Consider the following 26,839-nt stretch of genomic DNA (forward strand, 5'->3'; position numbering starts at 1 on the left):
GTATCAGAATTTTTGCTGCACGTTGTCATTCCAACCTGGTGGTCAGACAAACCCATTAGGACCACTTTCCTTTGGCACTCATGCCTAGAGACAAAATCTCAGGGAACAGAGCTGATCTGAAGGTGCCCGTGGTTGAGTTTAATTTTCAGCATTGTGGTACTTCAGGGGGCTCTGAGAGCTTTTACAGAAACACACTTGTAAAGTGCACGAACAAGAAAGTAGAAGCAATTTACCCGTGTTTGTGGCTGCAACTCTGAGAATGTTCTTTCTTCTCCAGTTCCTTACTGAAAATGCCCAGATTACAACTCATAGGAATTTCTAGTTTGTGTAAAACCAAAGTGATACATAACTTGAAAAGATTGACAAGAAAAAACTATTGCGTAATCAGTGGTATGTTACTTTCTCTGCCTTTTTTAAATCCTGACATTTATGAGTTCTTGACCGAGTTGGAGATAACTTCGTATTCAGTTTATCGTAACTTTTGTGGAATTCAGAGGAGAGAATGAAATATGAAGGCTTTCTTGAAAAGTGGCTGCTTGGAGGCAGGATGCATTCTTTGGACAAAAGCTTAGGGGAAGGTGAGCGCTGTCTTCCCCTGTGCTGCCTGCCTAGAAGAATATGTTTGGCTGGAGGCACAAAAAGAATTTCAAAACTGGTGGCTCTGTGTGGTACCAGGACTAATACTCTCTATGAATTAGTTGCCAGTCTTCAAGTTTTCAATGAAATTTGAAAGCTGTCTAGTACCTAATTCAAAACCATTTGCCTCAGAAAACCTATATATATGTGTGTATGTATATGCATATAAAATATAAAATTTAAAAAGTTTAGCATGTAAATGTGAAAGTATTTATAATAGGAATGTATGCTTTTATGATAAGAATTATATTAGCGTAGAAATGTTATATAATATATATAATAATATATAATATATAACATTTCTACGCTATATATATAATATATTATATTATATATATATAATATATATATATTGTAAATGTTACATATTATATCCTTTTAACATTATAACAGGAACCTATGCTTCTAGAAAATTTGGGAATTAAAAATAAAGGTCTTCAAGAGAATAGATACTATTAAACTTTTTGTGTATTTTCTTTTAGTGTTTTTCTTTCTTTTTTTTTTTAATATTTTATTTATTTCTAGGAGAGAGAGAGAGAGACAGCGTGAGCAGGGGAGGGTCAGAGAGAGAGGGAGTCACAGACTGAAACAGGCTCCAGGCTCTGAGCTGGCAGTCAGCACAGAGCCCGACGCGGGGCTCGAACCCACGAACCGCGAGATCATGACCTAAGCGAAAGTCGGACGCTTAACCGACTAAGCCACCCAGGCGCCCCATCTTTTAGTGTTTTTCTAAACAACTTTTTTTTTTTTTACTTTAAGCATATAGTTTTAATTGAAGATAAAAATTTTGAAGATTTAAAAGATTTTTAATGTTTATTTAAAAAACATTTTTAACCTTTATTTAGTTTTGAAAGACAGCCAGACGGAGCACGAGTGGGGGAGGGGTGGCAGGGCACAGAATCCAAAGTAGGCTCCAGGCTCTGAGCTGTCAAGCATAGAGCCTGACATGGGACTCGAACTCACAGACCACGAAATCATGACCTGAACCAAAGTCGGACACTTAACCAGCTGAGCCACCCAGGCGCCCCAGTGTTTATTTTTGAGAGAGAGAGAGAGAGACAGCGCACCAGTGGGGGAGGGGCAGAAGAGAGGGAGACAGAATCCAAAGTAGGCTCCAGGCTCTGAGCTGTCAGCACAGGGTCCGAAGCAGTGCTTGAACCCACAAACGGTGTTATCATGATGTGAGCCAAAGTCCAACGCTTAACCCCCTGAGCCACCCACGTGCTCCTGTTAATTTAATTTTAATCACCTAAGTTAAATTGTGAACATTCTTCCACGTTGTTACCTTGTCCATCCTTATGAGGATGGCTGCATAATGTGGTGTACAGGATATGTCCTCACTTAACCGTTTTCCTGTTGGGTATTTACGAACAACTGTGTCCGAACAGTTTGCCTAGCGTCTTACGTATTTAATGTATCTTTTGAAAAAACTAAAGCATGTTCTGCTTTAAAACTGTTGAAATTGGCAATGAGTTGAAAATTATTTTTGTTAGCAAATGGTTGTAATGAACTCTTGGGTTCATGTGTTCTAGTTCAAAACTGTCGATTTTTGGATTTCACGGTCCGGAAAGATAAATGGAAGAAATGAGGGCATCAGAGGAAGAAATGTGGATTGGCGTTTACACCATTTCCTCATTCTGGAAGGGCTTCTGATAAATGTATTATCTGTCCCTCTGCACAGTTTTGGCTGTGGAAGAAATTGGTACTTCCCCGTCGGGTTTGTTGTGAGCGAAATGTCGGTATAGCGAAGGCCCAAATACCTCAAATACTATTAATTCTTTAAATAACCAGAGTAAAGAGAAAGTTGCTCCAGAGTGTAGCTGGTTTCTCCCTCCAGGCTCAGCCATCAGCCACAAAGCAGGATCTGTCCCCTGACTAACGCAGTGACCACAGCCCGGGCATGGGCAGGCTCAGGACATGAAACGTGATGATATCAGCTAACAGTCCAAGGCACTGTTCTCGGTGCTTTCGATGTCCTGTTAACTGTTAATCCGCCCCACAACCCTGCAAGGTAGGTCCTGCTATTATCCCCGTTTTACAAAAGATAAAAGAACAGGTGTGTAGGGATTAAGTTGCCCAAATCAGGATTTGAACCTAGGCAAGTCAGACTTCAGGGCCTGAGCTGCTAATTGGTTGGCTCTACTGCCTCCCTAGAGCTTGAAAGGTCCTTAGCCCAGGAGTGTCAGCAAAGTTCCGGGTTACCTAGCTAGTGGCAAGACTGAGGACAGAAATGGCTCTTCTTCCATGTCATTGTTCTTCAATATTTCGCGGTCTCATTTTTACACTCTGTCTTGTACCACCAGAGTGCTGAAATGACGACAAACTTTGATTCAGCTTGGTTCGGTGGGTGACAGGATCACCTGGTCCATAGCTATGACTTTCCAGAGAATTAAAGAGTAAAGAGGCTTTGCCTGCTCTGGAAGCTGGTCTCAGTAAGACCGGTGACAGTCGAGGTGCATGGTTAATGCATCAAGTGTGCGGAAGGAAGAGAGGGCACGCCTGGAGCAGGGACCCCCACTTAACAGAGAGGGCCGGCCATCACTCAAGGAAGAGATTGGTCTCACCGTGGTGCCTAGGCTTGCTGCCTGCTGCACAGCTCAGGCGCCTCTGACCAGAAACAGACGTTCTCAGCATGTTAGAGACGAGGGAATAGAATTATGAGTTTTCAGGCTTTGAAGGCACAGTGTTATCGTCTGCTAGATACGGGTGCCTTTTTTCTAGTGCAGTTTTAGGCAGACCCCCAAGATACAGAATGAAGGCAGGGCTGCTGTGGTTGAAGGGGACAGGGGTGGGAACCCCAGCTCCCACATATATACTTGCTTCCCGAGTCCCCTTTGTCTGAGGCACGTCTAAGTACCCAAGGCTCCGCAAACACTGAGATGGCATAACTTGCTCCCCTGCAGACACAGTAATCATTGTGCAGGAGACGGGTGACTTAGCCCAGGTTACACAATCTGTGTTGACTTCTGGCCGTGACATCCAGCAGAGTTTGTTCCTGGGCCCCGGGCCCATTCAGAGAATGACCAGATCTTGGTGTACTTCTTGATTTGTGCCCTGTGCCCAGCCTGTTACCCTCTGTACAGCATTGCACAACATAAACCTATTTTCCCTTGATGTCCTTGCCCAATCCGTAGCCTGTCACCTCTGGTTTAGACAATAGAGACCCTTCGTTGACAAAAGAGGGAGAGGGTGTCCTTAATGAAAAACTCTGATTGAATCCCTCCTCTGCCCAGAAGCCTTCCAGGGCTCCCTCTATAAGGTCTCAAGTCTTAATTTAGCTTGGCTCTTGGGAGCTTCTAGAGCCTGGTTCCAACCTGCTGTTTCCTGTGCCTCTCCCAAGCCACCTGCATCCAGAGTCTTGTGGAAAGCAGACTCTGGAAGCACAGGCTTGCACCAAGGTCTCTGCATCCCAGGATTTTCTCCGTGAGCGCTCCCTTTGGCCTGAATGGCCTTCCCATGTCCTAGAAGGGCCTCGTGGTCCCTGTGCGTCTGCCGTGTCCTGTCTACAATGCCATTCCTCGTTCCAGCCTCCTTCCTCGTGGCCCTGCTCCTCAGAGACTCCAGATCACTCACTGGAACCCTAGGCTAGCGTTCAGCCGGCCGAGATGCGCCAGCGGTCGCAGTAGTGGTTAAAATGCTGAAATTCTCCCCTATTGGTTGGGAATAGCTGCTACCCTAAGTGCACCCACCCCTAATTCAGTGAAGCGCTCATGCCTGGTCCATCCACGGATCTCCTGAACTCATTCTGGGACAGTGGCCTACTTCTGTCTGGATGGGTTGATGCCCGGCTGTACTGGTTATTCAGTGTTATGCATAGTACCCCTCCCTCTCTTCTTCACTTGCCTTTTCATGTGAGTGTATCTTGCTTCCTTACATAGGCTCCCCAGCCACACTCTAAGCTCTGGGCATGTAGGAGGCCTAGTCATTGTCACTATCATGTTTTTAGCAGCATTTAATGTGGGACCTTACTGCTAGTAAGCACTTCATATTGTCTGATGGCCAGTTGAGACCAGGAGACGTTCAGACGGTCAGGTGTCCCAGAGAAGGAGGTCACTGACAAGAATATACATTTCAGTGTTCCACATTTGTAAATTATGAAACTGCACAAAGCTGAGATCTTGCAGCTGAGATCAAGGTATCGAAAATCACTAGACCAACCCACAAGTTCATTGGGTTGAACTTAGTGATTAGGAGTACATTTGTGGCGTCTCTTTCTGGGTACTTTCAGAGATGTTTCAACAGCAGGTGGTTGTAGGCTTTGCGGGATGTTGGAGGGAAGCAGATTAGTGTCAAGTTCTAGATAATCTTACATAACTGTACTGTCGTCTTCATTTACCTGGTATTCCTGCTTAAAACCGTACCTTGTTTCTGTGCTACTAGTGAAACGGTCAAACAGCTGTTTGTTCCTTCTGTAGGACAATTACCCACATTGTGCCTCCAGCAGGCTTGCAAGGGGCCCTAGGATGTGGGGCTGGCGGGGAACTTGCCTGTCAGGCAGTCCAACCAACCACCTCACAGAGGACGGACCCGAGCCTCAGAGGCGTGTGGCTGCGAGCCCAGAGACAGGCTAGACCCTGAAGACAGAGCAGCCTGCATTATCCTCTCTGGGTAGGAATCAGAGATAAGTACCACTGAGGCCAGCACCTCTCTCGGGTGTAGGCAGGCTGGACATCCTTGGCCCTTGAGGCAGGGGCTGAAGCTTTGGGTTCCCCCATAGAGACCCCCCTCAGATGAGGCCAACCTCTTAGTCAGCTGTGGCCCTGCCACCTTGATTCTCCTTCCTCCAGACTAGCTGGCCCAGCGCCCTTGGGCTCTCAGGCTTGGCCAGGTGACATCACTGGCAATGTCCTGCCCTCTCCAGCTTCTTTCCCTCAAGGGCACTGTTGAGTACCTTGGTCTCCCTCTTAGATGGAAAGTCTGTGTGTAGGCTTTCACGGGCACTATTACACTGCCCCCTAGCTGTGACAAGCTTTTCGGGGGTGTTCCAATTAGCACTTTTAAAAAAATGTTTATTTTGTTCTTTTGAGAGAAACAGAATGAGTGGAAGAGGGGCAGAAAGAAGGAGAGAGAGAATCCCAAGCAGGCTCCACGCTGAGCGTGATTTGGGTCTCGATCTCACAAACTGTGAGCTCATAACCTGAGCAAATATCAAGACTCAGACACTTAGCTGACTAAGCCACCCAGGTGCCCCTGCAATGAACACTTTTGTTTATTGCCTCCCAGAGTCAGGAACTGACAGAGACCCTAGCCAGGCAGGTGCCCAGAGTAGCTGCAAGTACTGCTCAGTTGTCCCCAAATGGTGGGGAGAGGCCATCTAGGGTGCAGAGTGGATATATTAGGACTTATACAGATATTCATTTTTTAGCTTAAATTCATACATGCGTAATTTATAATGTTCAGAAAATATTTGCAGATGTCTAGAGTTTATAAATAAATGTAGTTACATATTAGGGACACATTTATTTATTACTTTGGATGCATTATAAAAAGCTCAGAGAACTGGAAAATTAACTCCTTCACTACCAACAGCATGGCTAGATACCTCTGAATGCCATTAAAAAAGAGAGAGAGAGAGAGAGAGAACTCAGTTTGCCAGTTAAGGGAGAATCCAGACTCCTTTGTGAAACTAGGTTGTGATTTGTGTCAAATTGGTCTTGAAGTGAGGTGGTATCTTATTGTGGTTTTGATTTGTATTTCCCTGGTAACGTAGAGCATCCTTTCGTGTGTCTGTTAGCCATCTGAATGTCTTTGGAAAAGTGTCTATTCATGTCTTCTGCCCATTTCTTCACTGGATTATTTAGTTTTTGGGGGGTGAGTTTGCTAAGTTCTTTATAGACTTTGGATACTAGCTCTTTATCCACTATGTCATTTGAAGAGCCTAAATGTCCATCAATGGACTAATGGATCAAGAAGATGTGGTATATACACACAGCGGAATACTACTCGGCGATCAAAAAGAATGAAATCTTACCATTTACAACAAGGTGGATGGAGCTAGAGTGTATCATGCTAAGTGGAATAAGTCAGAGGAGGATAGGTATCATATGATTTCACTCATATGTGGAACTTAAGAAACACAACAGACGAACATAGGGGAGGAAGGAAAAATAAGATAAAAACAGAGAGGGAGGCAAACCATAAGAGACTCTTAAATACTGAGAATAAACTGAGGGTTGTGAAGGGGGGGTAGGTAGGGGGAGGGGCTAACTGGGGGATGGGCACTGAGGACAGCACTTGCCGGCAGGAGCCCTGGGTATCCTATGTAAGCGATGAGTCCCTGGGTTCTACTGAAACCAATGTGACACTGTTTGTTAACTAATTTGAATTTAAGTAAAGAAACTTAAAATTTTTTAAACATTGGCCTTGGACTTCAGGAGAGTCATGTTAAATCCGGAGTATACTTTGGCTTTGGACCCAAAGCTTGATGATGTAGAAGCTTTATCAGGACAAAGATTTTATTTTATTTTCTGATTTATTCACTACTGTGTCCCTTGAGGCGGGAGCAGTGTTTGATGTGGAGTGCCTAGGAAATCTCACATTGAACATATGGACCTTTCCTTGTGTGACAATTAAATATCATGTTGGGTATAGCACCTCAAGGCATTATTTAGGTTGGCTTGTTGAAAGTTTAGTCACTTGGCAGGATGCAGAGTATGGATGTGCTCGTCAGTTTTACTCCCCGCAAATCAGTCCCCAAACTGCAGGATCACAGTGCCGAATGGGCCTCAGAAGCGTCACCTGAATATAAGATATTTGGGATTTGCTTAAAAAAAAAATTGTTTTAATGGGATGTAAAATGAGACAATATTAGCAACGTGTCGATCTGGTGAAAGCCGAAGCTAGGGTCATGGGCACGCGGGGGTCGCCTTCCTGTTCTGTGTACTTTTAAACCCATGTGGACATTTTCATCATACAACATAAACAAAACGTAAGGGGCAAATAGGCCCCGAACAAGTGTCCTGTGTTCCAAGTAGTAACAGCCAGATGAGACAATCTCCTTTTCTACCTTTCCTTCTTTTAAACCCCAGGTCGTTATTCTCCAGTCCTCTGCCGCTTGTCGGATTTGTTAGGTTTTCAGCCTCCGGGGGTGGGGGGGGGGGCGGACCACCCTTCCTGGACTCCAGGGGTATTCCAGCCCCACCCTCTTCCCTACCGTGGCCTTAATCCTGCAACTCTTTCTCTGTTTCCCAGAATGGGGCCCCAGGCTCTTTCCAAGGCTCTGTTCATCTTGAGGAAGCCCACAGCATAAGCATATTTGGGTAGGTTCCCTTCGTGTCTGCTTTTTTAGGGACACAACAGTTCCACACTAAAATCTGTGAACTCTCAAAAAAGTGTCCCCATGTGCGAGTGGCCAGCCTTCCTCTCTGGGTAGAGGTCTTTCTGTGTTCTGTCTTCCACGTCACCCTCCGCCACTAAGCCGGCCCACTGGTTTGTCAGGCCCTCTGAAACGGGCGATCTATTTTAAGAGGTGTAAGTAACTCTACCCAACCTTGTGTCCCTTCAGCCTTCTTATCCAGGTCACTGCTATCTGATCGTTGCGACCTCTGTGAGCAGCAAGGACTGGGCCTTGTTCTTCTCTGTCCCCAGCACCGGGCCTCACCCCGGCGGGGACACGGGACACTCGGCAAACTACACCCTGCCACATGGGGACAGCTCCCGCAGCCAGCTGCTGCTCAGCCCCTGCCCTGGTTTACAGCTCTGTCTTCCTGACTGCCGGCTGCCCCGCCCCCATTCTTCCCTTGCCGTCTGGATAGTTGGGTTAGCCCTTTCTCCCAGGTGTGTTTGTTCACTGGTCCCCTAAATTCATGGAAGGCAGAGGAAAGCTGCAGATAATCCGGGTTAGGGAGAGTGGGTTTTCTCCCCTGTGATTTTGTTCATTCGCAGGGGGCGGCCTTTTTCAAAGGCGCCCTTACGTGCCCACATGGCTGGTCAGGGCCCGTGCCAGCACCCAGCACAGGGCAGACAGTGAGAGCCTAGGTGTGGACTTTCTGGGAGGGGCTTCCACCCCATCTGTCATTCTCCTAGAAGGTCAGGTTGCCACCTGATGCCATTTCTGCAGCAGGTGGGAAATACATAAATACAAGAGGAAATGAACTGACTTGACCTAGTTATATCATCTTTATCTTGAGAACTAAAAAAATAATAATAATAAAATAATAACACAGCAAAGTACATATAATAATAAAATCATAAAACAAATACCCATATGCCACAGCATAGAATTGAAAGTTTTTTTCCCTTAAGTTTATTTATTTATTTTGAGGGAAGGAGGGAGGGACAGGGGCGGGGGGCAGGGAGAGAGACAGAGAATTCCAAGCAGGCTCCGCACCATCAGCACAGAGCCCAACGCGGGGTTCGAACTCACAAGCCATGAGATCATGACCTGAGCTGAAACCGAGAGTGGGTTGCTTAACCGACTGAGCCACCCGGGTGCCCCTTAGTTATTTTCTTTCTGTGTCATGCTGTCATCTGGAGTTTCTGGGTGTCGGTAGAATCCTGTGATTTAGTCCCGACCATCAGGGTTGTGTCACCATCTTTTGCCTTCTGTAGCCTCGTCTTGGAGATGCTCCATGGTGTCGTTGGCGGAAGGGGGCATACATTTCGTCTGTCCCCATCCTTTCTTTATCTCCACAGAGGCCTGCACAGGCAGCGACGGAGCTGGCTCAGGATTTTTGTAGCTCACCCAGGGCACCACCAGTACCTGGAACGGCCAGATTGTTACAGCTGAGCCTCCCTCCTCCTCTTTGTGTCTGTTTTGTCTCCTTCCATAGTCAGTCCTCAAAGTGACTAGTTTTGGACAAAACATCTGGAGGGACCCCGGAACTTAGGTACCCTCTCTGAGTGCGGTTTCCCACAAAGGGATCTTACTCCCCGTTTCCGGGGCCCTGAGCGGACAGGAATTCCTGCATCACAGGTTCTGGCTCTGGTTTTGTAAAAGGACATTTGTTCTCTTAACTATTAAGCTCTCCCCCACCTCAAGGGGTGGAGCCTCCTGCTTCAGGCTTGGCTTTGCGGTTCCCCAGAGGCCCGGAAGGTGGAGAGTCTGTTGTGGATTATTTCAGGCTCCTTCTTTAGCTTTGGTCATAATCGGCTGTACTTCTGTTGCTCTGCCCGCCAGACTATGGTGTGTGTTCTTTAACATGCAGCCCTACACATATAATTAGGGCCCTTCCTGCGCCAGGTGTCAACTGAGATAACACGCTTTGTTGGTTTCACTTGACGAGCTGAGCCCCAGAGAAGCCTCTTCGGAACAGTTGGGTCAACCTAGCCAACTGGGCTAGTCTCCATTAGCTGCAGTGAGGCTGACTGGCTGAGGTCACCTGTTGTGCCCAAGCCTGCCCCTTCTCTGACCCTTACCAAGAAACGTCCCTGCCTCGTCTAAGTGACTTCTGAGAACTCACTCTACAGTATTAAATCAATGTTTGAAGGCCAAGGGAAAAATCTTGCTTCTCTTAGGGATTTTTTTTTTCAATAGAAACTTTTCCTCTTGAATCCATGGCACTCACATAACCTGGGTGTCTTCATTGGGCATGTCCAGACCAGAGTTATCACTTTCCCAAGTGGCTGCACATGGCAGGTCTTCGTGTCTGTGCTGAAGAGAGAAGGGAGGAGAACCAAATGGCTTGTGTCCCGCTCTCCAGGGAACATTGGTCGGGTCCTGCATGCAGCGTCCCTTACGTCCCTTATGTCTCAGATGGCCACCCACCCGGAGCTCGGAGCGTTTCCGAGGGCTCTTCTCACTGTGGTCCCACAATTGCTCTCTGGCTCCTGGGACGTTTCTCTGGGATAAATCTCAGAGGATTCTCTTTTCTGTGATGGAGAACTCACTTCTAGACATTGGTGGCCAGCCTGGTGTCAGGCTCTGGACTCCAGCCCTTCTTCTGGCGTTTGCACTTCTATTCAAGAAAGGTATTTGTTTACTCTTGTCTCTTTCTTGTGGGCAACCTTGATCTTTCAAAAAGTAATCCATAGTCTCCCATCTGAATATTTGTCTGAACGTCTGCTAAGGAGAAGGAGGATCCTTGCCCTTAGATGACCTTGAGGTGACATTACATATAAGTGCAACAGTTTGAGAAATGAAAAACATCAGGGGAAAATCGACAAGAGAATTATTATTATTATTATTATTATTATTATTGGTTTCAGGAGTAGAATTTAGTGATTCATCACTTACATATAACACCCAGTGCTCATCACAACAAGGTGCAAGAGTGTATTTTTATGTAGCCTTTAAATCAGTGGCTTGCAAGCTTTTCCTCTTCCCCTCCACATCACCCAGGAGGTGCTTCTTACTCCCTTCCAGCACGCTGGCTCCCAGCAGCAGCAGTGTGGGGTGTACAGGGAGAATGCTAAAGTTTAGAAATGCTTTGAATACCTCCTTACTCTTTGGAGAATCACTGTTCTATAAATACACCCTCCTGGGGCCTGTAGCAGAGAATTGGGCAGAATCACAGAGGGTCATTCCTAACTCAGTGACTGTTCACAAAGCACCTGTTCTGGGCGAGGCAGTATGTCAAGCATCAAGGGCCTGTGAAGACGCGTGGGAGGGGCCCTGGCCCCGGGAGAGGGAAGCATCTGTGTAAGAGAAGCAGACACCCACCATAAGTATAAAGCCGGAGGTGCTAAGGGTCGCACAAGTGCTACAAGTAAACATATTCCTGGAGTTCAGGGCTGCTTCTGACTGAGGAGGTCATGTAAGGATTTATTAGAGAGAGTGACCTACGTGGGTAGGTTTGGGCAACTTAGGACAGGGCCAGCGACGAGGCTGTAGGTGAAGGATACCACAAGTTTGGAGAATGCAGGGCTGGCATGGAAGGCATAGGGAAGGGAAGACTTTCTGGTAGATTCTTGGGAAGGACAGGAGCTCCGCCCTGGGGTACCTGCCCTCCCAGCCCTGTTGAGGCAGGGAGCCGGGAGGACAGCTCCCCCAGGACGCTTGGGGAGAGGGTGGGCCGGTCCGCTCACACAAGGAGGCTTTCAGGACCCCGGGAAGCTGGCTGGGAGCCTACAAACCACCTTGCAGCCTCTCCAGCGCCATTTCTCTTCACTGTTCCACCGGTAGTCTCCCAGCCCTCCGACTGCTACTCCTTTTTTTCCATTTGTATCCACTGAGTTACTAAATCCTGGTTTTTTAAAAGTGATAAATGTCTTATTGTAAAACAGGCATAACAAAATTTACCACCTTAACCGGTTTTAAGCATACAACTCATTGGTATTAATTACATTCTCAGTATTGTGTAACTGTCACCATTATCGAGTTCCAGAATTTTCATCATCCCAAACACAAACTCTGTACCTGTGAAGCAATAACTCCCCATTCCCCTCTCGCCCTCCACTCCTGTGGCCTCCATTTCTGTCTCTATGAATTTGCCTCATCACAGTCCCTAGAACACGTGTAACATTTTGTAGGCTCATCCAGCTTACAGTGTGTATCAGAATTTCCTTCTTGGGGCGCCTGGGTGGCTCAGTCAGTTTAGCGTCCGACTCTGGCTCAGGTCATGATCTCACGGTTTATGGGTTCGAGCCCCGCGTCCGGCTCTGTGCTGACAGCCAGCTCAGAGCCTGGAGCCGATTTCAGATTCTGTGTCTCCCTCTCTCTCCGACCCTCCCCTGCTCACGCTGTCACTCTATCTCTCAGAAATAAAGAAAACTTTAAAAAAATTCCTTTTTTTTCTTTTTTAAGGAGGAGGAATGTTCCATTGTCTGCATACACCGCATTTCGTGTGGCCCTCCATCACTCGGTAGACATTGGGATTCAGGTCCTGGCTTTTTAAAGTTCTGTGCATCCCAGCTTCTCGTCATCCTCTGTGTCGCCTTACACCTTTGTCTCGATCTGAACCACTGGGTGCCTCGGTGACAGGCCTGCCTCTTACGGTCCGTAGGCTTTGCCTTCAGTCCCGGCTTCTAGTCCTGTCCTCGTGTGGGGCTGGGACAGGGCACTGAACTTTTCCTAGGCACAGTCTCCTGTCGTTGGGTGGAAGCTAACTTCACGTATCCTCCATACAGTAAGGACCGTTAGGAGGATGACATTTCGTCGTGTTTCTAAGTACCTGGCACAGTGCCTGATACACAGCAAGTGCTTAGCACGGTGGCTCTTAAAGAAATCGCAGTTTCAAGCTGAATTTCCCGAATGCCTGCCTTGCCTTCTCCTACCCAATGCAGTCTTGTCGCTTGTTCCAGATTAAGCGGCCGAAAATCCTAGAGCTGCAGTGGGAGGTTGCTTCCTGTCGTACCTTTCTGTCCCCAGCCTGACGTGGAGCTCTTGTTCTTGGACCTCACGCAGCCTGTGAGCAGAAGCTCACTTTGGCTCTCTGCACGCAGCCATCCTGGAGAGCGTGTGACCTCTCTTAGAATTTCTTTCGCTCTTACTGCCGCCTTGTTTTTCACTATTTTGTGTATATGTTTGTGTTAGTTTGATTGCCAAGCCTCACAAATGAGGTCTGTGAGTTTTTCACAGTTTGTACCCACATTTGACTATTAAATAATGTACATGCACCCAAGAGAAGGTGAGGGTTTTCCGACAACCCTCTTGCAGTCGTCATGTGTCACCGAGGCTTTCATTTTGTGGGGGTGTCCTCTTGGTCACTTCCGTTTGAGCACCATCAGGTAGAGAAGGCACCTTTCCTGAAACCGCCTCGTCCTCAGAAAGGCCAACTAACTGAATTCAACTTTTCCTGAGCAAAGGAATTTAATACCACCTGGGTTGCTATTTCTGGAGGCTTGACCTTGCGAAGGCAAATCTTGGATAGTATTGGGGGGGAAAAAAAGCTCTTAGAAGTCAGTTTAAAAAGCAGTAAAGCATGACATTTAGTCATATGAATATGGACCCATCAGACAGATTTTTGAAACAGCCCTAAATAACATCATACAAATGCGTTCCTGTGACTTGGGAGAAGTTGTTCAGTGGTAGCCATGTATGTGGCCTCAAAAAATGCTTTGAGTGGAACACTTAAATGGAGGAGGAAAATGGGGATTTATGCCACAGAAAAGTGCTTATCCTCCAAAAGTGGCTCTAGAGATGCCTAGGACCCTGTTTGAAGAAGTGTGTTCAAGGAATTTTAATAAAATAGCAGGGAAATGTAAGTAAGGAAAAGCACACACTTCTAACGTCATTTATTTTGTCATGTGACTTCAATAGCTAGGTACCTTAGTAAATACAGAAACTGTTATAAGTGGACTTTGACCATTGCAAATCATCCCTGCAAGTTTATCCATTCAAGTTGGTCACATTGTATTTGGAATCTCATTACTTGGGGGCATATATGGTAGTCATGGCTTGGTGGCCAGTATGAACAGGTGAGGTATGGACCTAATCTTACTGATTAGAAAATTAGTCTAGCTTTCTGCTTACCTTTACTTTTTTTAAAAAATTAAGTTTATTTATTTATTTTGAGAGAGAGAGAGAAAGTGGGGGAGAGGCAGAGAGAGAGAGAGAGAGAGACAGAATCCCAAGCAGTCTCTGTGCTGTCAGCATAGAGCCCAACACGGGGCTCAAACCCACAAACCATGAGATCATGATCTGAGCCGAAATCAAGAGTCGGATGCTTAACCGATTGAGCCAACCAAGCATCCCCCTCCCTACCTTTAAAAGCTTTGTGTCCTGCTCTTTCTAACTGTGGTGGGATGAAGAGAGAATGGTGTAGTAAAGAATTTCCAGTTGACTTGAATATTTCAGGAAATCAGATTTCTAAAAGCAGAGCACCTCTCCTTCATTTCTCCTTTTAAAATCACCTTGGAAATGGACTTAGTGATCCCAGAGTGTGACTTTAATGAACATTATGCGGGTTTAAGGTTTACTGTACTTACTGGGGAAGAAACACCCCAAGGCAGTAGACGGGAGTAATTAATTCCCTGCGGAACTACTTGCCCACAGGGCATGGGATCCTGAAGTTACCCGGATGGTCCTTCTTCTCATGCTCAGGATGAGAAGATGATCCAGGGATGGTGACCATGGTCAGGAATCCCTGTACAGAACGGGCTTTGGACAGAGACCTCTGTCCTCCTTTCTAACTGATGCACTCTGGCATCCCTGTTGAGGGACAGCCCGACTGCTCTTTTGGTTCCAGAGGGGACGGCTTAAGCAAATCTAGCTTTCGGTACGGTGCCAGCCCGGGCTAAGGAGCACGAATCCAAGGGGTTTGGAGCGGCGCACTGAAAGAACAGCACACGGTCTGGCTGCCGCTCTCTTGTTCCTCCCCGAGGCTGAGCTCTGCCCGGCCAGCTGAGGACAAAGAGGGAGTTTCAGGCTTCTGTCAATAGCCTGTTGTACAAGGGGGCGGAGGTGGAGCAAGGAATGGCAGCACCCTGCCAGCTTGGCTTGCTGCTTTTAAGGAAAGATGTCAGGGTTTCTGCATTTGCTGCTGCCGGGGCAAGGTTGCTATTTATGTGGGTTTGCTTCAAGGCTGCATTCCTAGAGGAGTGTTCTGTCAAACCGCTATTATTCAACCAAATGAAAGCTTGAGGAACTTTAGAAGGGGAGAAACGTCCCGATCACCCATTTTTTGGGTTGGTAAACGGTATGAAGAAAATAAAATGCCGATGTAAGTATCAATCTGCAAAATCACAGGAGCTGTGTGTGTGTGTGTGTGTGTGTCCCTGTGCCCTTAGAGAACGATGTCCTTGCAAGTCACCTCTGGCCCCAAACCACTTTTTCTGTGGTGTAAACAAAACGGTCGGAGGTGAACCTTGTGTCCAGGTGGCCTTAGAGTCCAGGATGATGGGGCAAACGCTAGCGGTTATGTAAGACATGGAGGTCAGATGCCCGGCTGTCATCGTGCCGTGCAATGGCAGTGCTAGAGGACCTTTAGAAACCACCTGCTCTCACAGTTTCCAAGCCGGAGGGGGCTGCAGGGGACTTGTGAGTCCCACGTGCAGAGAGGGATACGCATGTTCCCAGTGGAGAGGATCAGCGGCCCAGCAGAGGTTAGGAATTGTTCGTGTAGAGGAAAAAGCATGACTTGAGAGTCGAGTTGGTGTCCCCGTCTTGGGATACACCTTGGGGAAGCCTCTTGTCTCCAGCCTCAGTTTCCTCATGGTGGTTTTGTACGGCGATGTTCCAGTGAGAGAATGTGAACGCCTTTCCGAAACACTAAATCAGTGCTAACCGTGTTGCTCGCTCTTCTTCCCAAAGTTTGGGTGGATAAGTGCCAGGATTTCTGTTTCCTGACAGTCCAGTTTCTATCACTCTGTCCTGTGTATCTGTTTCTGCGCAGGTCTACTTAAAGGCATCCTTCACTCTGGTTCTTTGAACTGGATGTGAGCCACGTTCCCCTGACCATTGCTGTGTTCTCTGTAGTTCCGTGGTTTTAGACTCTAGCTTTTTAGGAAATTCAAAAGACCCAACTGAGCAAACCCACTTTTTGTAAGTGCCGGGAGGAAGGGTATGCAGGCGTAGCTGTTGGGGAAGGGAGAAGCTAGCTGCCAATAGTCTTGTGTGTTCTCAACTGGGAAATACTGGCTACTTAAGCCTTTAAGCCGATTGAATCATATTCTTAGCAAATAGCAGCATTATTATTTGGCTGGGCTGTAAACTTCCTGAGAGGATGATGTGGACATTTGCTGTTGAAAGAATTTAATAAAAAAATATTCCAACTAGAACACCACTGGAATAAGAAATAAAATCGGTCTGCGTTTTAATCACCTGTTGGCAAGTGAGTCTTGCTGTCTTACAGCCTGGGGTTCGTGTTCACCTGCAGCATCGAAAGGCTGTTTATTGTGGCTCATTTTCTTTGAATGCAGGTCTGCCTCCATTTCTAAATACGCCAAGAGCCTTTCCTTAATAACAGTTGCGTGGAAGGGAGAAGATTTAGAATGCTTTCTTTTCATGTTTAAGAGTCGTTCTTCACGTGGATCTAAAAGAAGGACTGTCTTAGCTCTGAGGTGGATGGGCTGTGGTTTTCCTACGGGCGGCATTGACCAGTTGATTAAGTGAAGCTGGTTTTCAGCCTCTACCGGCTGGGAGCTGACAGGCGTGGATTAAACTGCCCTATCTTATCATTATCACCCACTAAAGAATTTAGCTGGGTTTCAACCCTTTGCATTACAGATCAGCATCTAATAAAATATTCTTGCAGCAGTGCTACCAAATCAGTAATTTCCTGAAGTGTTTTTTTTCAAGTTTTCCTTCCTAGACTTATCTCTAGAAATAGACATTTTTCTTTCTTCCTCTAATGCTGTCTACGGCTTGGCTACTGCTGATGCTTAAAATAGAAAAAAAATCACCAGCTTATGACTGCATTTGTTTGTGGTGGAGTTATTTAACGTTCTCACCCAGGGCCGGGATTCTGTTGAACAGCCCTGCAGATTCACACGATCTGGGTCGTATGGAAATTACTTCAGGCACCCTGGGGCGAGAAGAGCCAAGGGCAGGGGTGTGTCTGGAGGGGTGGGAGACTCCTTTCCCGAGCAGGGCCGCGGTGCGCGGGAGGAGGGCTGGAAGGGGGAGAAGGGGGAGTGCCCGAGGGGAAGGCGGGCCGCACGCGGTTCAGTCAGGTTGCTTAGGTCGGCGGGGCGGGCTGTGCCGAGGACGAAATCTGGCCGCCGGCCACCCGCCGCCCGCCAGCGGCCCGACTCCATCTGCCTGCTTCCCCGCGCCTTCGCCTGCGTGGGTGCGGGCCTTCCCCAGGGAGCCCAGGCGTCAGCCCCGGGTCTCGCGGGCCGCCGAGAACCTGGCCCAGGTCGTCGGCAGCGTCCTCCCGGCTGCCCTCATCAGTTCACTGTGCCCCCGCCCGGAGCAGCCCCGCCCCTGTGCTTTCCTCTAGAATAGATCTGCCGTGGCCGTACCCCGGGCAATCCGTTTCTTTCGTGGCCGGTCACATGTTGGTTCGACAGGCCACCCAACATCTGATCATTTATTTCACTGGTTTTCAAAAAAATACGCGTTGTCTCTCCCCATTGGGAAGCCAGGCGGAAAGAAAACAGTGTCTGTTTTCAGATCTGGCCCTGGCAGTGACACTGGCTGATGCCTGTCCCTGCCCATGGGTGGAGCGGTGGGGTGACTGTGCTCCCAGCTGCTCATTGGCCCATCCTCCACCCTCTTCTCCTGGGACATCAAGTATGAATTTTGTCTCATAGTTACCTTTAGCCCGGTGGGCAGCAGGATGGGAGTTGGCATGTGACGAATGCCCTGAGAGACCTTGGCAGGTCAGGTAAATGCCAGCTGAGCGCCCCCCCCCCACCTCTTCTGCTCCACAGTGGTGTGTCACCTAGCCGTCAGCTGTTGGTGGCACCCATGGTGAATGGTTTTGTAAGAAGTGGAGCTCCTCCTTCAGAATTATGACCTGAAGACATTTCACGTATTGGTTCTTTCTCGGTTGTCATGTCAAACCTGAAAATTTCCTGTGTGTGTGTGTGTGTGTGTGTGTGTGTGTACACACCTACACAGAGTTGTGGCACAAGATTGCATGAGCTGATGGCCAATAAAAACACTCGATACTCTGCTCTTCTGTAAACAAAATTTACAGTGTGAGAGAGCGAGGTTTAAAGATTTCTGTATCTGAAAAAAGAAAATTATGTTCAGTTTTGTGACCTAGGTATTTAGAAGAACATATAATAGAGAACTCACAAATGCCATTTGAAGTACAGCTAAAACATTAACACTTGGCAGGCAGTTTTTGAGAAAGGCCTTTCAAAGCATTCACTATGATTTCCTTCCCTTTACTCCCGAACATACTTTAGTTATTCATCAATTATTTTCTAGTTAGAATTATTCTTACTTATTATCTGTTCTGCACACTTTTTATACTGATTTCTATACAGATTGTCTTTACTGCCCAGTTTGAGACTTTTATCTACATTTGGTGGTTCATCCAATTTTCTTTGTGTTTTGGCTTTTTTTTTTTTTTAAGGTTTAGTTATTTATTTTAAGAGAGAGAGTGAGCCACCCGGGTACCACTATGTTTTGGCTGCTTAATTTTGTTTGTAAACTCCTTGTAGTCAGGCATTGTTGTTATTGTTGTTGTTTTTTATTAACTCTGTACTTTACGGTTCTCTATAAAGGACTAATCACAGAATCAGGGTAGACGAAAGAATAGTGCTTAGCATTTATTGAATAGCTTCTGGGGCCCCATGCCATTCTAAGCTCTCTGTAAATGATTTAATCATTATAAAATCCCCATGAGATAGGTCTGTTTTCAGTCTCCATTTTTGGTTAGAGAAACTGAGGCACAGAGAAGTGAAGTAATTCCAAATCATACAACTAATAAGCTGGGAACACAGAATTTGGCTCTACGATATGGGCTCTTAAATATTATTCTATACTTTGTCTCAAATACTATGCTGCAGTCTCTCTCTAGATATGTGGTGGATGGTTTAAAATTTATGTACACCCTTTTATTATTATCATTATTATTATTATATTTTGGTTAAATATTTTGAGGAATATAAAAGAAATTATTTCATCAGAATAGAGAACTATAGTTTCCTCTGCATTTGTATTGCTACTTTTATGGTACAGAGAGCATGGGGAAGGTGAGACGCATGGACATTTAGGTTGGTCTGTTTTATGAATCCGGAACTATTCTAAGAACTTTTGGAAGAAGTGGGAGCAGATGGCCACTAGGTGGTTTGGGCTTATTTGTACCTCTTCCCCTTTTCTCCTCATTAGCCCTAATAAAGAGACTGGAGCGTGTTTGATTAGGTGGAAGAGAACAGAGACACAATGTCAGGGAAGAAACTGGTAACTTATGGCACTTGAGCATGTTATGGCAAGAATTCTTTGCAAGTAAAATCTTTTCAATGTGGGAAATGGACACTTTGCCCAAAATGATAGAAGTCAAATGGATTTCTAAAGTGTTTTTAGAAACGTGAAATTTGACAGCCAGGAAGAGAGCTGGACCATTAGGCCTGTGGGTTTCATGCCTTGAATGGCCAGCCAGGCATCAAGTTGGATGGTTGGCCTTTGAGAATTCTGGAGACAAGGCCTGCCTTCCTGGAGTGAACATGACACCTTTTCTTTCCTGGCAGAAATCAGCTGAGGGAGCCAGCGACACAGGACGATGCAAGCCCACGAATTGTTCCGGTACTTTCGAATGCCAGAGCTGGTTGACTTACGACAGTACGTTCGCACCCTTCCGACCAACACACTCATGGGTTTTGGGGCGTTTGCAGCCCTCACCACCTTCTGGTACGCGACGAGACCCAAAGCCCTGAAGCCACCATGCGACCTGTCCATGCAGTCTGTGGAGGTGGCGGTAAGTGGAGGGACCCGCCGGCCTGCCCTGTGGGTTTTCTCTGCATGTCTCAGACTCCCTGTTGGATGCAATATTGATCACGATCAGTCACCATAGGATATATGCAAGGCCACTCTGTAAGCTAAACTGTGCTCAACAGCCCAATGTTTGTCTATGGTAATAAATGGAGAGTGGGAGTCTGGAGGATTCTGTGACGGGGAAAGGACAGACAGGCACGGAGTCCCTGCTCTCGCAGGGCTGATGTTCCAGCAGAGAAGAGAGATGGCAAACAAATGTTCCAGAAAGAAGAATTTCATCTGTGGTATACCCGATACTTAGCACACAGACCGTGGCGTTTGAAAAGGGACTCTGAGGTTTCACCTAGGATAAGGCAAGGCTAGGAACTTGCCCGAATAACATGGCCACAGAATCTCAGGTCGGACCTGAAGAAGCAAGGGCATTCAGGAGGGATGCAGGGTGGAGTTGCTGAGGACCATGGTTGTATGTAACTTGGCCAAACTACAGGCTATGCTCTCGTCCTCATGAGGATGAAAGCAGAGTGTGTGTTCCCTGATTAGGGCATAATGGGTGGGACGGCACAGAGAAAGCTAAGGAGACTTCCAGAAAGAGTTTTTTCTTTCTTTTTAAAAATTTTTTTAAATGTGTATTTATTTGAGAGAGAGAGTGTGTGCATGAGCAGAGGAGGGGCAGAGAGAGAGGGGGGAGAGAAAGAGAGAAAGAATCCCAAGCAGACTCCGCACTGTCAGCACAGAGCCCGACGCTAGGCTTGAACACACAAACTGAGATCACAATCTGAGCCGAAACCAAGAGTTGGACGCTTAACTGACTGAGCCACCTGGACGCCCCAGAAAGATTCTTTCTTGATGTTTCTGCTTTGCTTTCCTCCCTTTTGAATCTCTTTCATATAAAACATGAGGGGTTGAAGATGAAGCAGCCATGTTCTCGCTGGTGCTTTCCCCTTCCTAAGTCAGAATCAATTTTCAGTATTCGTAACTTTGAACATATATAAAGAACGTCTCTTCTTCCCCTTCCTGCCCTGGTCCCAGGCTGATGGCCACGAGGAGGAGAGGGTGCACTTCCCCACGAGGCCTTGGCCTGATGAGGACCATTTTATTACTTACAGGGTTTCAGTTCTTTTAGACAATTTCTTGGATTCACTAATTTGAAACTTTTATAATCTGTGGAAGGTATGTCAGTCTAATTCATACCAAAATGTAAAGATAAAATGACCGAATTATTGCCAAGAAAAGATGGTTTTATACCTTATTTAGACGGTAAATGTGACTTAATATTTTGTTTCAGCTAATAACAAGCCAAGAAGGAGTAGAATTTAATTTTTCTAATACATGTGTGTGGGGTTTGTGACATTCCTTTTCTTCTGGTGGAGGACCTAGTGCTTCATGGTAGCATCGCCATCACTGTGAAGAGAGTACTTGGCGAGTGCCGATTTAAGGTATTTATAATTTAGCAGTAACTGTAATTGACGAATTCTTATTGTATGAGAAATTGTGGAGGCACTTACAGTGTGCTTTTTAAGATCCAGAGTGCCTAAAGTCATTCTGAGACTTACTAAAATAAGCATTCATGTCCTCTGTAGAACCGTTGAAAACTCCTGATAAGCAGAAAGAAAATTAAAATCTGTAATTCCACTACCTGGCAGAGAGGCTCCCTGATTTCCCACTTCACGTACAAAAATGGATTCAGCTCTGATTTTTCAGAATCTGCTGGTCTTGGGAATAGATACAGAATTTGCTTTGCATTTCTAAAAAAAAAAAAAAAAAGAACTTAAAGTATGGAAATAAACACAAGCTTTGAGCTCTGATGCTGTATAACGACAGGTGCTTTTTTGTCGAGCATGGTCCCTCAGGATTTCTGTGGCAGAAAGAAGCACTTCATTCATTTCATTAAGGATTCATTAGGAGCCTGTGTATCTGGCACCGTTGTAGGAACTGATCGTCAGAATAAAATATTGTTGTTTTGTTCCTTTGTTCCTTTGAAAACAAGTGCCTTTTGCCAGTCCCCACCCTGATCTCCTGCCCCCACCCCTATCTCGCCTCCAGATTTCAACCCCCCCCCCTTCCTGGAAACCTCGCATGGGTGTTGAAATGAGAGGAGTCTGCTGCATCCCGTCACTGCCCACACCGGCTGATCCCCAGCTACACCTTCTTAAAGCTGCGGCCTGGAGGTTCTTGAGAAGCGACAGCTTCGCGCATTCCCTTCTAGAAGTCAGGGTGATCCTGGAGAAATAGATTCAGATTTTGTGGACCTGCAGAGGGTTTCCTCTGTGAAGGAAAATAGTCACTTAGTGTCTTAGGAAAACTGTGTAAGAGTGGGAATAATAAAATAGCCATTTGGCAAGATAGATGGATGGATGGATGGATAGATAGATAAAAATAACATCCCATTTATAGTTCTCTAAGCTATTTTGTGAAGAAAAATATTTTGCTTTGGTAGTATTTATCTTACTGTTAATAAACGTAGGTGAACTAAAATAAATAAGCAAATAAACGAGCAAATAAATGAATGAATAAATGAAAAGGGTGGTAAAGAGGACGTTAGCACCCATGCTGTGTCCCGTGCAGAAAAGGCAGTGAGGACATGGCCTGCAGAACAGGACAGAAGCTGGAGTCCGAAACTAACTCCAACAAGTCTTTCTCAGCCTTCTTGGATTTCAAGCGTAGTGTGACCAGGACCGTGAGTCAAGGGCCGAGCCCATGTGTCTGTGGTGGCAGCTGACACCCGAGTGGCATCACTGTGACCCGAAAGGCTGCCTTTCCCTGTGTGTCAGGGAGGAGTTCCATCTTCCAGGGAATTCTTTTGCTTCTGCTCTGTAGCCCCAAGCTGTGGATGGAAGCGAGTTGCTCTGTGTCCGTGTGGTCTTTACTCACTTTCACAAGTGATGCACACGTTTCCACGTTTCAGCTTGTCTCTTTTGGCCAAGACGGAGATCCCTATGACCCCCTGGCAAAGATGACCTTCACCGCAGTGACTGGAAAGCCTTCGGGCTGGTCAGGGGCCCAGACCATGGTGGTTGCAGCTTAGGGACATGGGAGAGCGTGATGCGGCCAGAAGGGACCAAAGACGCTTAGGATTTGGCAGAGGCTGGACCTGGCCTCTCTGCTTAGACCAGGAAGACAGCTTTGGACAAGTTCCCCTGACTTTTCTCACTTTCACATTGATTGCCTGGAGAACAGAAATAACAGATCCTTCCCTCCCTCAGGCTTGTTCAGAGGACTGCATAGAGATTTGCAGAGTGTCCACTTGGCCCAAGTGATCAGTAAATATTAGTTTTCTTCTATGAAGGCCTCCTCTTTTAACCCTCAAGTTTTATACACAAGAAAACAGGTGAGCCCCAAGAGGTGAAATTATATTTCATGGTTAGTGGACTATCGAGAGCTTTGTTATACTGCCTTCATTACAGTGGTTGAAAGTCACGTATTATAATAGGGCTTTACAGTGGGTTGGGGAGGATAATAAGGAAAGTTTGGGTCTGTCTAGATTAATTTGAAGAGTCACTGGTTAGACCTTTGAACCCAGGAGTAGGCTCTACTGAAAATGGGTATTAGAGGCAAAAGAGTTTGAAGGCAGCGCAGAATGGAAGGAAGAAAAGTGGCTGCTGATGTAAGAGCAGAGTCCGAGGTTCCGCACACAAGATGGGTGTGGGATCAGAAAGTAGCGTGGTGTGGGAGTGAAGCCCGGGGCCGGAAGCATAGCGCTGTCGCAGCCTGGGCGGCGGTGGCAAAACCAGGTTTCTGGTGAGCTTCTGCCTCCTCTCATCCTCTGTCCCTGCACCAGGTCAGACGTAGATGGGGTCAGAGCAAAACTTGGTGCCTGTCGGTTGTAGGCCCACCTACTGGAATTTAAGGGATTGAGGCAACAAACCATTCCAAAGCGTAAATGAGAATCAGTGTAATTGCTGAAGGAGGAAGTAGAAAGAATATGGGAATTCCTCTATCTGACAAGAGATGTCATAGAGGCACTGAAACGGCTCATGTACCAAACTAAGACGCAAGGATTTTGGACAACCGCTGGATTATAATGTACTTAAATGAAAACCCAAGCTATATGCCTTGTTTTTTAATATTAGAGAAGGGAGTAGACTAGGATATAAAAAACTTTTTTATACCTCTAAGCCCACTGCTTTCTTAAGACTTCATTTTCAGAATATCAGAACTTAGTTTAAGACTTACCTTGGGTAAGGGATACAGAAATACTGAGGCATAGGAGCACATGTACCCCAATGTTCATAGCAGCACTCTCCACAATAGCTAAAACATGGAAAGAGCCTAAGTGTCCATCAACAGATGAATGGATCAAGAAGATGTGGTTTATCTATACCATGGAATACTACATGGCAATGAGAAACAATGAAATCTGGCCATGTGTAGCAACATGGATGGACCTTGAGGGTGTTATGCTGAGCGAAGTAAGTCAGGCAGAGAAGGACAAATATCATATGTTTGCACGTATGGGAGGATTAGGAGGAACTTGACGGAGGAACAAGGGGGAGAAGAAGGGCGGAAATGGTGGGCGAAAGGGAGAGAGGCAAACCATGAGAGACTCTTGAATGCTGACAAACAAACTGAGGACTGATGGATGTGGGGGGAGAGGGGGATGGGCATGGAGGAGGACACTTGTGGGGATGAGCACTGAGTGTTATGTGGAAACAAATTTGACAATAAACTATTAAAAAAAAAAAAGACTTACCTTGGGTAACTAACCAAGTTAATCCATAACAGATTCACTGTTGAAACTCGTTGGTTACTGGACCTCAGTTCTAGTGTGGATTCTTATCTTTCAGTATGCAGAATCGGCTCTTTGGGGATCACTCATCTTGTCTCCTAAGTTGGATGACTTCCACACCAAGTGATCTCATGACATTCAGGCACATGCTGGCTGGCTGGCCTTTTGGCATAAAAACTTGAGAGCCATAAACATCCACTTGTTGGGATATTTATGGCTAGCAACTTGCCGTAGGATTTTATTCTTTTGTTTGTTTGTTTGTTTATTTTGAGAGTAAGAGTGAGAGAGCGCATGTGTGCACACGAATGAGGGAGAGGCAGAGAAAGAAGAAAAGAGAGAATTTCAAGCAGGCTCCATACTGAGCGTGGAGCCCAATGTGGCCCAATGTGGGGCTCCATCTGACAACCGAGAAATCATGACTTGAACTGACATCAAGAGTTGGACACTTAACCAGCTGAACCACCCAGGCACCCCTTGCCTTAGCATTTTTAAAAAAATGTTTTATTTATTTATTTTTTGAGAGAGAGAGAGACAGACAGCGTGAGCAGGGGAGGGTCAGAGAGAGGGAGACACAGAATCAGAAGCAGGCTCCAGGCTCTGAGCTGTCAGCACAGAGCCCAAAGCGGGGCTTGAACCCACGAACGGGGAGATCATGACCTGAGCTGAAGTCGGACACTCAACCGACTGAGCCACCCAGGCGCCCCACCTTAGCATTTTAATCCTGTGCTGCAGGAAGTGACACTTCGGATTTAATCTCCCGTGCACAGAATCATTATCTGACATATTTAATCACAGAGTCATTATCTGACATGCACAGTACCTGGGAAGAAGAGGCTGCTCTCCTTGTGTGGACTGCAGGCTGGCTGCCGGTCCTGTTGAGGACTCCGCTGTTCCTGGCAAAGGGTGAGAGTCATCCTTAAACTAACAGGATGACTTTTCTCGTGCCATAAAGCCAAAACTCTGGTTCGTTCTCTAATTAGAACCCTGGAAAACACAAACTAAATGGAACATATCTTGCCTGTGGAAGCATTGCTCAATAAATGTCATGATTTTGTGTTTGTAATTACACTCACAGTGGACTTGCAGAGACAAAGTGCCTACCTCTGGGCTAATGACATTGGCAAAGCAAAGAGTGGCAATGCCAAAAAGAAGCTGACTCAGAGAAGCAGTGAGTAGAATGGTGGTTGCTTGGGACTAGAGGTGGGAGAAGAGAGACTAAAGGACACAAACCTTCAGCTGTCAGATGTGCCTTGTATGACATGGCGACAGTAGTTGGTAACACTGCATTGTATAGTTGGAATTTGCTGAGAAAGTAGGACGTAAGTATGTGAGGTGATGGTATGTTAATTATTCGATGGTGAGAATCTTTCACAATGCATGTGTACGTCAAATCACATTGTTCACTTTAGGTATCTCATACTTTTTCAATTACACCTCAGTAAAGCTGGAGGAAAAAGGGGGCAAAGCATGGCGATACCCTGGACCTGATCAGCTAGGGCTGGTTCCAAGTAGGGGTGCTGTTGTCCAGTGGGGCAGGATCCAACAGTGAGGCAGTGATGCAGGGAGAGTCTGAGTGGGAGCCACTAGGGCAGAGCAGGAAGGGAAGTTGTCCAGGAAGGGCCCGTGCAGTCAGATGGTGGGACTGCTAATCCCAGCCCCACGGTCTGTGGGACAAGTAGCAAAGCATCTGGAAGAGGGGGCTTTAGACTCCCAAATTTGAACCCAGTAGGAGGTAGTGGGTAATCATGAAGAAGAAGGGAGACATATTAGGAGCAGTCTAGTTGTTTCTGCAGTCACTTGTAAATGTAAACATCAATAGAAACAGAATTCTCATCTCTGGGAAGTCTCGGAGTGGTCGGCCAGAAGTACATGCGGGACTTTGGAAGAAATAACTGGTTTGATGCTCTGGCTTTCTACCTGTCAGTAGTACTTGTGCAAATCCTGTTTTTAGGCATTAGCTTTATTTACTTTCCATTTGTAATTTCAGATTCCAAGTCCTTAGTCCCACTACCTGTTCTTCCCTGGTCTGATTGGAAAATAATTGTGCATGTGGTCAAAGATGTCTGCAAAGATTTGCCTTTCTAATCTTTTTTAAATTTAAAAAATTTTTAATTTCTTTTTGAGAGAGAGAGAAACAGACAGACAGAGCATGAGCGGGAGAGGGGCAGAGAGAGAGGAGACACAGAATCTGAACCAGGCTCCAGGCACCAAGCCTCCAAGGCTCCAGGCTCCAAGCACAGAGCCCAACTCAGGGCTCGAACTCAAGAACT

General features: G+C 46.4%; 1 protein-coding gene across 5 annotated transcripts in view; it reads left to right on the forward strand.

Moving 5' to 3' along the window:
- ACSL1 (acyl-CoA synthetase long chain family member 1) overlaps positions 1 to 26,839 on the forward strand; it is a 67,605-nt gene that overhangs the window by 2,364 nt on the left and 38,402 nt on the right. For 4 of the 5 annotated variants that reach the window (XR_005532029.1, XM_039253845.1, XM_039253842.1 and 1 more), the window contains exon 2: positions 19,600 to 19,826. Coding sequence is in view for 4 of the 5 variants with exons in the window: in XM_039253845.1 (XP_039109776.1) it covers positions 19,632 to 19,826 (195 nt within the window). In the remaining variant the exon portion in view is untranslated. Of the gene's footprint in view, positions 1 to 14,990; positions 15,177 to 19,599; positions 19,827 to 26,839 lie in introns of those variants that run through there. The other variant, XM_039253844.1, reaches the window with a different exon arrangement.

This window comes from Hyaena hyaena, unplaced genomic scaffold, assembly GCF_003009895.1.
Source record: "Hyaena hyaena isolate Hyena2069 unplaced genomic scaffold, ASM300989v1 scaffold_467, whole genome shotgun sequence".
NCBI lineage: Eukaryota > Metazoa > Chordata > Mammalia > Carnivora > Hyaenidae > Hyaena > Hyaena hyaena.